The 14,294-nt window shown below is 40.4% G+C and overlaps 1 protein-coding gene across 4 annotated transcripts in view; it reads left to right on the top strand.

The window, feature by feature from the left end:
- EIF2AK4 (eukaryotic translation initiation factor 2 alpha kinase 4) overlaps nucleotides 1-14,294 on the top strand; it is a 104,327-nt gene that overhangs the window by 21,535 nt on the left and 68,498 nt on the right. For 3 of the 4 annotated variants that reach the window (XM_034661175.1, XM_034661177.1, XM_034661178.1), the window contains exons 4-6: nucleotides 879-1,031; nucleotides 3,327-3,407; nucleotides 4,759-4,907. In XM_034661175.1, the coding sequence (XP_034517066.1) occupies nucleotides 879-1,031; nucleotides 3,327-3,407; nucleotides 4,759-4,907 (383 nt within the window). The remainder of the gene's footprint in view (nucleotides 1-878; nucleotides 1,032-3,326; nucleotides 3,408-4,758; nucleotides 4,908-14,294) is intronic. The other variant, XM_034661176.1, reaches the window with a different exon arrangement.

The raw sequence follows: 14,294 nt of genomic DNA, 5'->3' as shown, positions 1-14,294 counted from the left end.
TGTCTCACATTGAGGTCTTTCATCCATTTGGAGTTTATTTTTATGTATGGTGTGAGAGAGTGGTCAAGTTTCATTCTTTTGCATGTAGCTGTCCAATTTTCCCAGCACCATTTGTTGAAGAGATTGTTTTTTTTCCACCGGATGTTTTTTCCTGCTTTAGCAAAGCAGAAACCCTTGTTTTATGAGTTTACCAGCCCAGATATGATTTATGACTCCTACAGGTATGAAAAACTGGCTCCTATGTTCACATAAACAATGTCTGAGAGCGGGGCATTTTTCCTTCTGGTAGTATCCATGAATGCTTCCCTAAGTGAAAATGGAATGATTTCTTAGTATTGATCAGCCTCCACTGGCCTGTTACTAGCGGGGAGCTAGTGAGGCCTGTATTTGCCTCTGTACCCCAAAGAATTACCTCAAGACACTGTATGAACAGTTGAAAGTTCTCATGCTGGCAATGATTCTTTTGCTATCATTTTGTAGACAGGTTTTCTAGTTGGGAAAGTACTTTATTTTTATGCAGTGTTAAATATTTTATCAAATTTATTTGTACAGAAAATATTTGTCCAGAAAAATATTTTATCAGATTTACTACTATACAGACAATGCCAGTAATGTTGAATAGGCCTGTAAAAGAAAAGGGAAGCTTTTTATTTATCTAGAGAGTGATTTGTCTTGATAGCAGCACAATGAGGTGAGTCCTGTAAAAGCTTTTTCCTGCTGTGATGGCATCAGATACCTAATTGAGAACGTGTCTTACGGAAGTGAATATCACCAGTGTAAGTGGGCCTCTGATTGCCTGCATGCTTTCCCGTAGTCCCTTTGGGCCCTGTCTTCCCATGCCTTGACCGTTTGTGGTTGTCTTTCCTCTGTATGTGTAGGTGATGATATTTGAACTGGCCGACCACGTGCAGTCATTTCTCAGTGAGCATAACAAGCCCCCTCCCAAGTCTTTCCATGAAGAAATGCTGGAAAGGCGGGCTCAGGAAGAGCAGCGGAGGCTGTTGGAGGCCAAGCAGAAGGTGGAGCAGGAGGTGAGACCCTTGTCAGTACCGGCGGCTGGGCCCAGAAGACCGTGAGCTTCTACCGGTTCTTACCCTGTCTCTGCCTGCATGCTAATCTTCAAGTTCTGCTCGGCATTTGCTTTAGGCAGTGGAGATCCGTGGGAGAGGAGGCCCAAAGAGTAACTGAGAAATATGATGAGTGGCTTTCTCCCCACAAATACCAGTGCTGCTCCTAGAACCTTCCGTCTAGTCCAGGTCTTTAAAGAAAAGAAGAAAAAGACGTTCGTTTAACCAAACTTCTTGTGGTCTTTTGAGCTTGTAAAGCTGTGCAGGAATTCACTGAGCTTCCAGGCTGTTTTCTTCCCTCTGGGGGACAGGTATCTACTGTCCAAATGAGTAGCCAAAGTCAGGGATTGAACTTTTTTATATGCCCCAACTGTTTGTATTTTTTCTTCAGTGTGTTTGCACAAGAATGTACACTCCTGTGTTATATATTTTAAATCCTTTAATCAAAGATAATGTACGTATCCAAGGTTTCTTCCCCCCCCCAAGTTTCCTTCTTGATTTTTAACTTAGTTTATTCTCTAGTCAGTCTTTAATCAACTTACCTAGAACTTTTTTAGGGGTGGGTTGTAAAAATGAGCATCCGAAGTGTTTTGTTTTTTCCCAGACATTTCCTAACACATTAAATAATCATTTTTTTCTTAGTTGATTTATAATACTTCCTTTAAGGTGTATTTTAAATGTATACATATATATGTAGTTAATATGTTCATATATTTATATGAAGCTCTATTTGTGAATTACCCATTTTGTTCAACTCATCTTTTCTTCTTGAGTCCCTACACACTCTGAATCATTATATCTTTTATGCTGTTTTAACATCTGAAAAGCCAAGTTCCCTGCCCGTCACCTTCCATTAGGTTTTTCTTTCTCCCTCCGCCATTCTCACCATTTATTCTTACAGATGAACTGCAGGACCGCTCTCTCAGAATCAAATCAAACTCTCTGCACTAGACTCACACATTCATTTAGGAAGAGTTGACAGCTTGGCAATATTCAGACTCCCTGTCCAGGAATGTTTGTCTGCTTACTCTTATCTCTTGGTGAGGCTTTCTAGTTTTCTTCCTGTAGATGTTACTGTTTCTTACAGTTACTTCCAAGGTTTTGTTATTCTGCCTTTCTTAGCTTCTTGCTCTTGGTTCTTTTTTTTTTTTTCTTCCCTTCATTTTGTTCATCGTGTGCTTATGTTAATACCTGTCTCTTTGTGGCCGCCATTCATGTGTGACTTCTCATCTCCTGGTTAATTATGTAGCCTAGTTATCCTTTAGAGTTTAAAGTTCCTCATTTTCATCATTTTTAGGAAGGCCTGTTTTTATTAGATAGTGAATATTTAGCTAGCAGTCTTGTTTGGTATTCTGTTTACCTATAAATTCTGGGTATTTTTTTCATTTCGTATTATTGCTAATACAGTTTTTGGTGAGTCTCTTAATGGTTTTGATACCTACAACCTGGAATTTTAGGAGACTCGTAAAAAACAAACAACAAAAACCCACTATTTTTGAGTCCCACTTGAGCAATAGATATGTGAGTCAAATGGATGCAAATCAGAATAGCACTCTTCATACTGAGAAAACGAGAGCATACAGCTGAAGGTCTGTGGCACGTGGGGATGGTGCCGGAGCAGTGCCACCCCAGGTCCAAGCACTGGAGATAGCTCAGCCCACCTCCACCAAGGTGGCCACACACTGTGGCGGAGAGCAACACCAGAGCTTGTCCGCCACAGACAGGCAGATGTCAAGGAGGAGGGGTAGGTCAAGGTGGGGGTGCTGCTGTAGTGAAAGTCTCTCCACATGGAAGCATGAAGAGTGGGGCGTCAGCGCCCCTCCCCACGCAGTCTGGAGACCTTACTAAATGGGAGCAACTAACGAGTGCGTAAGAACTGATGAAACCGACATCACTACAGTTTGTTGTAAGGTTCTGTGTAATCAGGCCTCTTAGGAAGGGAGGGCTTGAATCGTGGAAATGCAAAAGATGTTTTGGGGGGCACCTGGGTGGCTCAGTGGGTTGGGTGTCTTGACTCTCGATTGCGGCTCAGGTCATGATCTCAGGGTCGTGAGATGGAACCCTGCTTCGGGCTCCGTGTTCGGCACAGAGTGTGCTTGTCCCTCTCTCCCTCTGTTCCTCCGCCCCCGCCCCCCCCTCAAATAAATGGGTCAATAAAATCTTAAACAAAAAATTGGAAAAGGTTTTTTGTGATTGTAGAATTTATATGTTGTCTGGGTTTCAGAGGTTGGCATTTGATGTAGTGTTGATTTATTTCAGCAACGTGAAATCCTTCATGAGATTCAGAGAAGGAAAGAAGAGATAAAAGAAGAGAGAAAAAGAAAAGAAATGGCTAAGCAGGTACTCTTTGAATTGTACCACACCACAATAGTCTACATTTTGCGAAACATAAAATGTTTTTCTTTCCGTCAGTGATGTTTTCCTCTCCTGTGTTACTCTCCGTAGTAAAGCTGGAAATGAAGCGATAAAAATGTCCCCCAAATATCATTCGTTGTGTATTTCAGATTCCCCAAAGAGGAAGCAAAATGTAGAGTTGTATGTGTAGATGACACAGGCTGATGGAATGATAATAATATATCAAATGAGTCAAGGGAGAGCAGAGTTGGAAGCTTTGATAATTAACCCAGACTGGAATTCTTAGTGTGTACTTGGAAAATACAGCTGTTTGTCCAACTGAAGAGTGAATGGAAATTATACAGATCTGCTGGAGATTTTATTCAGTGATGGAAAAGAAGGATCCAACAGGGCAGGTTTAAAAAGCAGTGGTAGAAAAGGATAAAGTCCTTTTTTCTGTATTTTTCCTGAGTCCAGCTTGGTTGAAACACCAGTTACACGTGTTTGGAGAAATCCAGAAAAAATCTTACTCGTTCTCTTTTGTAGAATTATGGCATGTAACTTAGGGGCAGCTCCAAGGGGATTGGGAGGAGGCCCTGATGTATGAGTAAGCAGCACCTGGCTTAAAGCTTTGGTGTTTTCACTGCCCGTTCTGCGACTTGACAGGTAACACTAAATGTGTCTTAAAATGATGCTGCCTCCCTTCCCTCTCATGTAGTTTTTCCCACAGATTAATGTCCTGCCCTCTGAAAGTACAGAGCCATGCACAAATGTGAGGGGATGTGACTGTTTCCACCAGCTCTGTCCTACTCGGATCTCAACTGCCTGCCAGCCATCTGCTCCCTCTTTCAATGCCTCCTCCCTCTGTTCACCCCCTCTTGCTCTTCTCCCCAACTTTTTACTGATCTTGTAAGATTCTAAGCATTTTCATTTATAAAATTCACATTCTCGGGGTGCCTGGTTGGCGCAGTCATTAGGCGTCTGCCTTTGGCTCAGGGAGTGATCTCAGCGTTCTGGGATCGAGCCCCACATCAGGCTCCTCCTTTAGGAGCCTGCTTCTTCCTCTCCCACTCCCCCTGCTTGTGTTCCCTCTCTCGCTGGCTGTCTCTCTATGTCAAATTAATAAATAAAATCTTAAAAAAATAAAATAAAATAAATAAAATTCACATTCTCTTCGTACTGTAACCTGGTCTTCAGTTCTTGAAGGAGTACATATCTGGACATTAAATTTTTAAAAGTTCAAGTTTATCATCAGCTTAAATAATATTTGCACTCTACTGAATTAATGATTAGGAACCATGATTGTCTCCAATTTATGACTTGTATCTAAAATAGGTTTTACTTTTCTTTCTTCTAGGAGCGTTTGGAAATTGCTAGTTTGTCAAACCAAGATCAAAACTCTAGGAAAGACCTAGGAGGACACAGACCAGCTGCCATTCTACACGGAGGCTCTCCCGACTTTGTGGGAAATGGTAAACATCGGACCAACTCCTCTGGAAGGTCGAGGTAAGTCCGTGGGATTTCTGATTATTTGGAAGGATGAAGGTTGCAGAAGAGATAAAACAGCTTGTGACATGTGATGGAATTTTCAGGGAATAGATTTAGTGACTTTTTCAAAGCTTATAAATCTTAATGTATTAGCAATATAAAACAAAATTTTCAATTGTTCTCATTCCAAGTATCTTTTTTTTTTAAGTTTTTATTTTAATTCCAGTTCGTTAACATACATTGTTATATTAGTTTCAGATGTACAGTGTAGTGATTTAGCACTTCCATACAACACCTGGTGCTCATCACAAGAGCCCTCCTTAATTCTTATCAACTATTCACCCAGCCCCCACCCATCTCCCCTCTGGTGACCACCAGTTTGTTCTCTGTAGCTAAGATTCCTCTTCTTGATTAGTCTCTTACTTTTTTCCCTTTGCTTATTTGTTTTGTTTCTTAAATTCCACATATGAGTGAAATCATGTGGTTTATGTTGACTTATTTCACTAAACATTATATTCTCTAGCTCCATCCATGTTGTTGGAAAGGGCAGGATTTCATTCTTTTTTATGACTAATTTTCCACTGTGTATATATATTACATTTTCTTTATCCATTCATCAGTTGATGGACACGTGGGCTGCTTCCATACCTTGGCTGTTGTAAATAATGCTGCTGTAAACATAGGGGTGCATGTGTCCCTTTAAATTAGTGTTCTCGTATTCTTTGGGCAAATACCCAGTAGTGTGATTGCTGAATCATAGGGTAGTTCTGTTTTTAACTTTTTAAGAAAGCTCCATTCTGTTTTCCACAGGGGCTGCACCAGTTTGCATTCCCACCAACAGTGCACCAGGGTTCCTTTTTCTCCACATCCTTGGCAACACTTGTTTTCTGTGTTGCTGATTTTAACCATTCTCACAGGTGTGAGGTGATACCTCCTGTGGTTTTGATTTGCATTTCCCTGATGATATGTGATTTTGAGTATCTTTTCATGTGTCTGTTGGCCATCTGTGTGTCTTTGGAGAAATGTCTGTTTCTGTCTTGTCCCCAGTTTTTAATTGGATTAATCTTTTTTTGGGTATTGAGTTGTAGAAGTTCTTTATATACTTTGGATACTAACCCTTTATTGGATATGTCATTTTTAAGTCTTTCCTCCCATTAAGTTGCCTTTTATTTTGTTTTGCTGATTGTTTCCTTTGCTGTGCAGAAGCTTTTTATTTTTGAGGTAGTCCCAGTAGTTAATGTAATTAATTTATCTATTTATCTTTTAGATTTTATTTATTTATTTGTCAGAGAGAGTACAAGCAGGGGGAGCAGCAGGGCAGAGGAAGAATCAGCCTCCCTGCTGAACAAGGAGCCCAATTTGGGATTTGATCCCAGGGCCCTGGGATCATGACCTGGCCTGAAGGCAGGCATTTAACCGATTGAGCCACCCAGTAATCCCCCAAGTTTATTTTTGCTTTTGTTTCCCTTTCCTCGGAAGACATATCTAGAAAGGAATCACAGTTAGGTCTTTAATCCATTTTGAAATTATTTTTGTGTATGGTGTAAGAAAGTGGTCTAGTTTCATTCTTTTGCATGTAGCTGTCCAGGTTTCCCAACACCATTTGTTGAAGACACTGCCATTTTCCCTTTAGATATTCTTTCCTTTGTCAAAGATTAATTGACCATATAATTGTGGGTTTATTTCTGGATTTTCTCTTCTGTTCCATTGATTTATGTGTCTGTTTTTGTGCCAGTACTGTACTGTTTTGATGACAGTTTGTAATATAACTTGAATCCAGAATTACGATGCCTCCAACTCATGCTAAGTTATCTCTATTTTTTTTTAAGAGTTTATTTATTTCAGTAAGAGAAAGAAAGAGGGCACAAGAGGGGGGAGGGTCAGAGAGAGAAGCAGACTCCCTGCTGAGCAGGGTGCCCGATGTGGGACTCGATCCCAGGACCCTGGAATCATGACCTGAGGCAAAGGCAGATGCTTAACTGACTGAGCCACCCAGATGCCCCTAAGTATCTTCAATTAAACTGGTTTTATAGCTCATTCCTCTTCATAATGCCCATAACACTTCACAGTCTTGCCTCCAATGTAGTTCCATCTTACTTTTAATGATCTAACTATTCACTAAGTGATTTTTAAAATTTTCTTCCATCGGAATCATCATCCAGTGGAATTTCACACTGTATGTGTTTTCAGTCTGTAACTCTCTAGGTCCCACCACAGATATTTCAAAATGGGCACAGGTACAGAAGATCCTTTACATGAGAACAGAAACCCCAGTTTGCTGCCAGGGTGCCCCTCTCTGTTACTGCTGAGGACGCCGGGCTTCCCTGTTGTCACAGGTGTATTCCGGGGCTGTTCCCTGTCATCAGAGATCACATGAAAGATACTACCTCTCCCTCCACATCCTTTCCTACTAAAGAATAAAGCTTCTCTATTTGTTGTAACCCCCTGTGGACAGGAGGGAATTTTAGTGCAGAATCCATTTNCAACAGTGCACCAGGGTTCCTTTTTCTCCACATCCTTGGCAACACTTGTTTTCTGTGTTGCTGATTTTAACCATTCTCACAGGTGTGAGGTGATACCTCCTGTGGTTTTGATTTGCATTTCCCTGATGATATGTGATTTTGAGTATCTTTTCATGTGTCTGTTGGCCATCTGTGTGTCTTTGGAGAAATGTCTGTTTCTGTCTTGTCCCCAGTTTTTAATTGGATTAATCTTTTTTTGGGTATTGAGTTGTAGAAGTTCTTTATATACTTTGGATACTAACCCTTTATTGGATATGTCATTTTTAAGTCTTTCCTCCCATTAAGTTGCCTTTTATTTTGTTTTGCTGATTGTTTCCTTTGCTGTGCAGAAGCTTTTTATTTTTGAGGTAGTCCCAGTAGTTAATGTAATTAATTTATCTATTTATCTTTTAGATTTTATTTATTTATTTGTCAGAGAGAGTACAAGCAGGGGGAGCAGCAGGGCAGAGGAAGAATCAGCCTCCCTGCTGAACAAGGAGCCCAATTTGGGATTTGATCCCAGGGCCCTGGGATCATGACCTGGCCTGAAGGCAGGCATTTAACCGATTGAGCCACCCAGTAATCCCCCAAGTTTATTTTTGCTTTTGTTTCCCTTTCCTCGGAAGACATATCTAGAAAGGAATCACAGTTAGGTCTTTAATCCATTTTGAAATTATTTTTGTGTATGGTGTAAGAAAGTGGTCTAGTTTCATTCTTTTGCATGTAGCTGTCCAGGTTTCCCAACACCATTTGTTGAAGACACTGCCATTTTCCCTTTAGATATTCTTTCCTTTGTCAAAGATTAATTGACCATATAATTGTGGGTTTATTTCTGGATTTTCTCTTCTGTTCCATTGATTTATGTGTCTGTTTTTGTGCCAGTACTGTACTGTTTTGATGACAGTTTGTAATATAACTTGAATCCAGAATTACGATGCCTCCAATTCATGCTAAGTTATCTCTATTTTTTTTTAAGAGTTTATTTATTTCAGTAAGAGAGAGAAAGAGGGCACAAGAAGGGGGAGGGTCAGAGAGAGAAGCAGACTCCCTGCTGAGCAGGGCGCCCGATGTGGGACTCGATCCCAGGACCCTGGAATCATGACCTGAGGCAAAGGCAGATGCTTAACTGACTGAGCCACCCAGATGCCCCTAAGTATCTTCAATTAAACTGGTTTTATAGCTCATTCCTCTTCATAATGCCCATAACACTTCACAGTCTTGCCTCCAATGTAGTTCCATCTTACTTTTAATGATCTAACTATTCACTAAGTGATTTTTAAAATTTTCTTCCATCGGAATCATCATCCAGTGGAATTTCACACTGTATGTGTTTTCAGTCTGTAACTCTCTAGGTCCCACCACAGATATTTCAAAATGGGCACAGGTACAGAAGATCCTTTACATGAGAACAGAAACCCCAGTTTGCTGCCAGGGTGCCCCTCTCTGTTACTGCTGAGGACGCCGGGCTTCCCTGTTGTCACAGGTGTATTCCGGGGCTGTTCCCTGTCATCAGAGATCACATGAAAGATACTACCTCTCCCTCCACATCCTTTCCTACTAAAGAATAAAGCTTCTCTATTTGTTGTAACCCCCTGTGGACAGGAGGGAATTTTAGTGCAGAATCCATTTATGAGTGGGTGGGTGGTTAAAGTAGTGTACTTATTTTAAGTTTCTTTATGTGTTTATCTCTTGTGAGAATCTAGGCAGCATTTAAAACTAACACTTTTCTTCAGTAAAAAGAAACATTTTAGGTACCAACAAAAGACTTACTTAAACTTTCAGGTTATAGTTTTTTTATAAGAAAGAACTGTTTCAGTTATTTGCCTAATTACCTGCTTTATTATTATTATTATTTTTTTTTTGCTAATTATCTACTTGAAAAAATCGCCTTAGAAGTAATTTGGGTATTGTTTAACCCCCTGCCGTTAAGGTGGACTAACTGTTTTCTTGAGTACTGTTCTGGTGTCCATTCCATTTTAAGGTTACAACTCCTTACACCAGTTCAGAGTATTTTTGCAACTGGGCTTCAGTAGGCAGCATAGTTTGAAGTTGTCAGAGTAAGTCACTAGGAAGTATTTGACAAATTCCTATTGTATGNATTATTATTATTATTATTATTTTTGCTAATTATCTACTTGAAAAAATCGCCTTAGAAGTAATTTTGGTATTGTTTAACCCCCTGCTGTTAAGGTGGACTAACTGTTTTCTTGAGTACTGTTCTGGTGTCCATTCCATTTTAAGGTTACAACTCCTTACACCAGTTCAGAGTATTTTTGCAACTGGGCTTCAGTAGGCAGCATAGTTTGAAGTTGTCAGAGTAAGTCACTAGGAAGTATTTGACAAATTCCTATTGTATGAGAAACAGAAATCAATGCTATGAAAAAGTCTGCGATATAAAAAGCAATTTTTTTTAGTTTAAGCATTTCCATTTTTGTGGCTGTTAGTGGGTCTGAGATTAGACTTGCTTTTGAAATCAAAGATCNAGCCACCCAGATGCCCCTAAGTATCTTCAATTAAACTGGTTTTATAGCTCATTCCTCTTCATAATGCCCATAACACTTCACAGTCTTGCCTCCAATGTAGTTCCATCTTACTTTTAATGATCTAACTATTCACTAAGTGATTTTTAAAATTTTCTTCCATCGGAATCATCATCCAGTGGAATTTCACACTGTATGTGTTTTCAGTCTGTAACTCTCTAGGTCCCACCACAGATATTTCAAAATGGGCACAGGTACAGAAGATCCTTTACATGAGAACAGAAACCCCAGTTTGCTGCCAGGGTGCCCCTCTCTGTTACTGCTGAGGACGCCGGGCTTCCCTGTTGTCACAGGTGTATTCCGGGGCTGTTCCCTGTCATCAGAGATCACATGGAAGATACTACCTCTCCCTCCACATCCTTTCCTACTAAAGAATAAAGCTTCTCTATTTGTTGTAACCCCCTGTGGACAGGAGGGAATTTTAGTGCAGAATCCATTTATGAGTGGGTGGGTGGTTAAAGTAGTGTACTTATTTTAAGTTTCTTTATGTGTTTATCTCTTGTGAGAATCTAGGCAGCATTTAAAACTAACACTTTTCTTCAGTAAAAAGAAACATTTTAGGTACCAACAAAAGACTTACTTAAACTTTCAGGTTATAGTTTTTTTATAAGAAAGAACTGTTTCAGTTATTTGCCTAATTACCTGCTTTATTATTATTATTATTTTTTTTTTGCTAATTATCTACTTGAAAAAATCGCCTTAGAAGTAATTTTGGTATTGTTTAACCCCCTGCTGTTAAGGTGGACTAACTGTTTTCTTGAGTACTGTTCTGGTGTCCATTCCATTTTAAGGTTACAACTCCTTACACCAGTTCAGAGTATTTTTGCAACTGGGCTTCAGTAGGCAGCATAGTTTGAAGTTGTCAGAGTAAGTCACTAGGAAGTATTTGACAAATTCCTATTGTATGAGAAACAGAAATCAATGCTATGAAAAAGTCTGCGATATAAAAAGCAATTTTTTTTAGTTTAAGCATTTCCATTTTTGTGGCTGTTAGTGGGTCTGAGATTAGACTTGCTTTTGAAATCAAAGATCATTAGCAAGTTTATTCAAGAGAGGATTGGAAGATCTCTCCCCTTGACATAGGTAAAACAACTTTTTATTATAATGCTTGTGAAATAACATGTGTATGTCTTAGATAGAACAATATTCCATGAGCATCCAAGAAGGAACATGAAAAGAGATNGCCGGGCTTCCCTGTTGTCACAGGTGTATTCCGGGGCTGTTCCCTGTCATCAGAGATCACATGAAAGATACTACCTCTCCCTCCACATCCTTTCCTACTAAAGAATAAAGCTTCTCTATTTGTTGTAACCCCCTGTGGACAGGAGGGAATTTTAGTGCAGAATCCATTTATGAGTGGGTGGGTGGTTAAAGTAGTGTACTTATTTTAAGTTTCTTTATGTGTTTATCTCTTGTGAGAATCTAGGCAGCATTTAAAACTAACACTTTTCTTCAGTAAAAAGAAACATTTTAGGTACCAACAAAAGACTTACTTAAACTTTCAGGTTATAGTTTTTTTATAAGAAAGAACTGTTTCAGTTATTTGCCTAATTACCTGCTTTATTATTATTATTATTTTTTTTTTGCTAATTATCTACTTGAAAAAATCGCCTTAGAAGTAATTTTGGTATTGTTTAACCCCCTGCTGTTAAGGTGGACTAACTGTTTTCTTGAGTACTGTTCTGGTGTCCATTCCATTTTAAGGTTACAACTCCTTACACCAGTTCAGAGTATTTTTGCAACTGGGCTTCAGTAGGCAGCATAGTTTGAAGTTGTCAGAGTAAGTCACTAGGAAGTATTTGACAAATTCCTATTGTATGAGAAACAGAAATCAATGCTATGAAAAAGTCTGCGATATAAAAAGCAATTTTTTTTAGTTTAAGCATTTCCATTTTTGTGGCTGTTAGTGGGTCTGAGATTAGACTTGCTTTTGAAATCAAAGATCATTAGCAAGTTTATTCAAGAGAGGATTGGAAGATCTCTCCCCTTGACATAGGTAAAACAACTTTTTATTATAATGCTTGTGAAATAACATGTGTATGTCTTAGATAGAACAATATTCCATGAGCATCCAAGAAGGAACATGAAAAGAGATAGTTTTCATCTATTATTTGCCAAAATTGTTGCACATACCTGCATAGAACTCTGCCACTATGTTGGCTACTGAATAGGGAAGGACGAATCTTTCTTTAAGTTTAGTTTAGTTGCTTTTTTGGTTAAGAAATAGAAAGCCCTTGATAAACCAAAGCAGTTCATGATAAACTCTTGATTCTTCTTCTTTGCTATTCATTGGTCTCTTGGGGTTGGAAAGCCAAAGGAGGTAAGCAAAGGGTTCCATTTTATTCTGTCAATTAGTGGATACATTTCGTAGAGTTGGTAGCGATGACCTTGCCGTCAATTTTGTCAGCAGGGCAGTGTTTGAATTGGCTATGACTAAAAGCAATACCATCTAGAACCGTGTTCGTCCATTCACTCAAATAGGTAGTGAGCCCCTACTAAATGCCAGACACTGTTCTGAATCCTGGGCATTCAATAAACAAGATCGAGAAGGACTCAGGCTTCATGGAGCTTATATTCTGGTTGGAGGAGATTGTCCACAAGCAAACTGGAAATGTCAGGTAGTGATTAGTGCTCTATAGAGATTTAGAATAGGCCATGTTGAGGAAAAGCTGGATGGCTCCTGTAGATTGGGAGTTTGGAGAAAAAAGTACACGATTGGATCTCGAGTGACTAAAGGAGAGTGGTTCTAGGTTGGGGAGCGGGTACGAGAGCTGGATGATGAGAAGGAGTCCGCAAGAGCTGGAGGGCGGCTGGCGCGGAAGACTGGAGGCTGGCCTGGGCTTGTCATGCACAAAGCTCGTCAAACAGCAGAACAGTGTGGCTAGAAGTAGTGGGTGGGGGGGAGCAGGCTGGGGTAGGTCCCAGAGGGCTTTGTTGCCAGGTCAGGAGTTCAAGTGTAATGAGAAGCTTTGGGGGGTTTTCCATAGGAGTAAGATCTCATCGGATTCACGGTGCAGGAAGTTCTTCCTGGCTACAAGCGGAGAGTGGATAGCACGGAAACAGCAGTGGAGGAGTGGTTTTCACGTCTCGCTTCGTCCAGCTCTGTCCTCGTCCTCACCCTCAATGCATTGCAGTCACATTGATCTCTCATCCTTCGAGCACACCAGGCTCTTTCCCATCTCAGGGCCCCTGCTCATCACTGCCTGGAATGCTCTCCTGCTGGCAGTCAGCGTGGCTGGCTCCCTTTTACCCATCAGTTCTCCCCTCAAATGTGACCTCAGAGACGCCACTTCCCTGCTTAGGCACTTGTTCTGCAGTGCTGTTTTACTTTGCTCCATAGCACTCACCACTAGCTGAACATCTTTATTCGTTAGCTGTTTTAGTGTCTTTCTCCTTTCATGAGAGCCTAAGTTCACAAGTGCGAGGGCCTCTTCTGTGTTTTCCTCTGGGCCTGGAACAGGGCCTGGCAGGCACATAGTAGGTGCTCACTAAATAGCTGATGAAGGGAGGGAAGAAGGAGAGACCATTGGAAGGAGGGTGGATACTGTCCTTATGGCAACTCTGCTTTTTTTTTTCCTGTGGGTTATATAAAAAACTGGTAACAAAAGGTTTCTGTTGTTTAAAACAAATAAGAGAACAGAAAACCACTCACTATTTTAGTAGAAAGAACTTAAAGCCTTGATAGTCAGGGGCCTGGCCTCTTTTTTTTTTTTTTTCTAATAAGATTTTAGTTTTAAGCAATCTCTACACGCAGCACGGGGCTTGAGCTCACAATCTCGAGACAGAGTCGCACACTCCCCCGACTGAGCCAACCTGGCACCCCAAGGACCTGGCTTCTTGGCCCAGCTTTTCACTGATGAGTCATTTCTTTTGTGGAAGAACTTCACTTTCTGTGTCCTTCAAGTTGTGTTTTTTTCCCCTTGAAGGATTGACTTAAAAAAAAAAATCAAATAGCATAAAACTAAGCATTTCCAAGTCTACGGTTCAGTGTCAGATTGCCTTTTGTGAAGGACAGACACAGTCCTCCCCAATCCCTGCCTTCTTCCCAGGGATATTATACCTCATAAACGGGTACTTTGGACTTGTTAGGAGAAGCCAGGACAAAAGAAAGAGTCTCTATAAGTAGTTCATGGAAGAGAATTATTTCCCACAGATTCGCGACTGCCTTCTTTGCAGGTTACTAAGGTGTAGCCCAGAGTCTAGGATACGTCACCTGTCTCCACCGTAAAACAACACTGGCTCATCTCCTAGCTTGTTTTCCTGATCCTAAAACCAGGTATGGTAACTGCTGGCTGGTCATCCTCACAGAAAACAGATTATGAAGTGTATAAGACATGGGATTCCTTCTACTTCCCCCAAAAGTT

The sequence above is a fragment of the Ailuropoda melanoleuca genome, chromosome 5 (assembly GCF_002007445.2).
Source record: "Ailuropoda melanoleuca isolate Jingjing chromosome 5, ASM200744v2, whole genome shotgun sequence".
Classification (NCBI taxonomy): domain Eukaryota; kingdom Metazoa; phylum Chordata; class Mammalia; order Carnivora; family Ursidae; genus Ailuropoda; species Ailuropoda melanoleuca.
The sequence above is the reverse complement of the archived record's forward strand: the minus strand, read 5'-3'. Positions and strand labels throughout refer to the sequence as shown.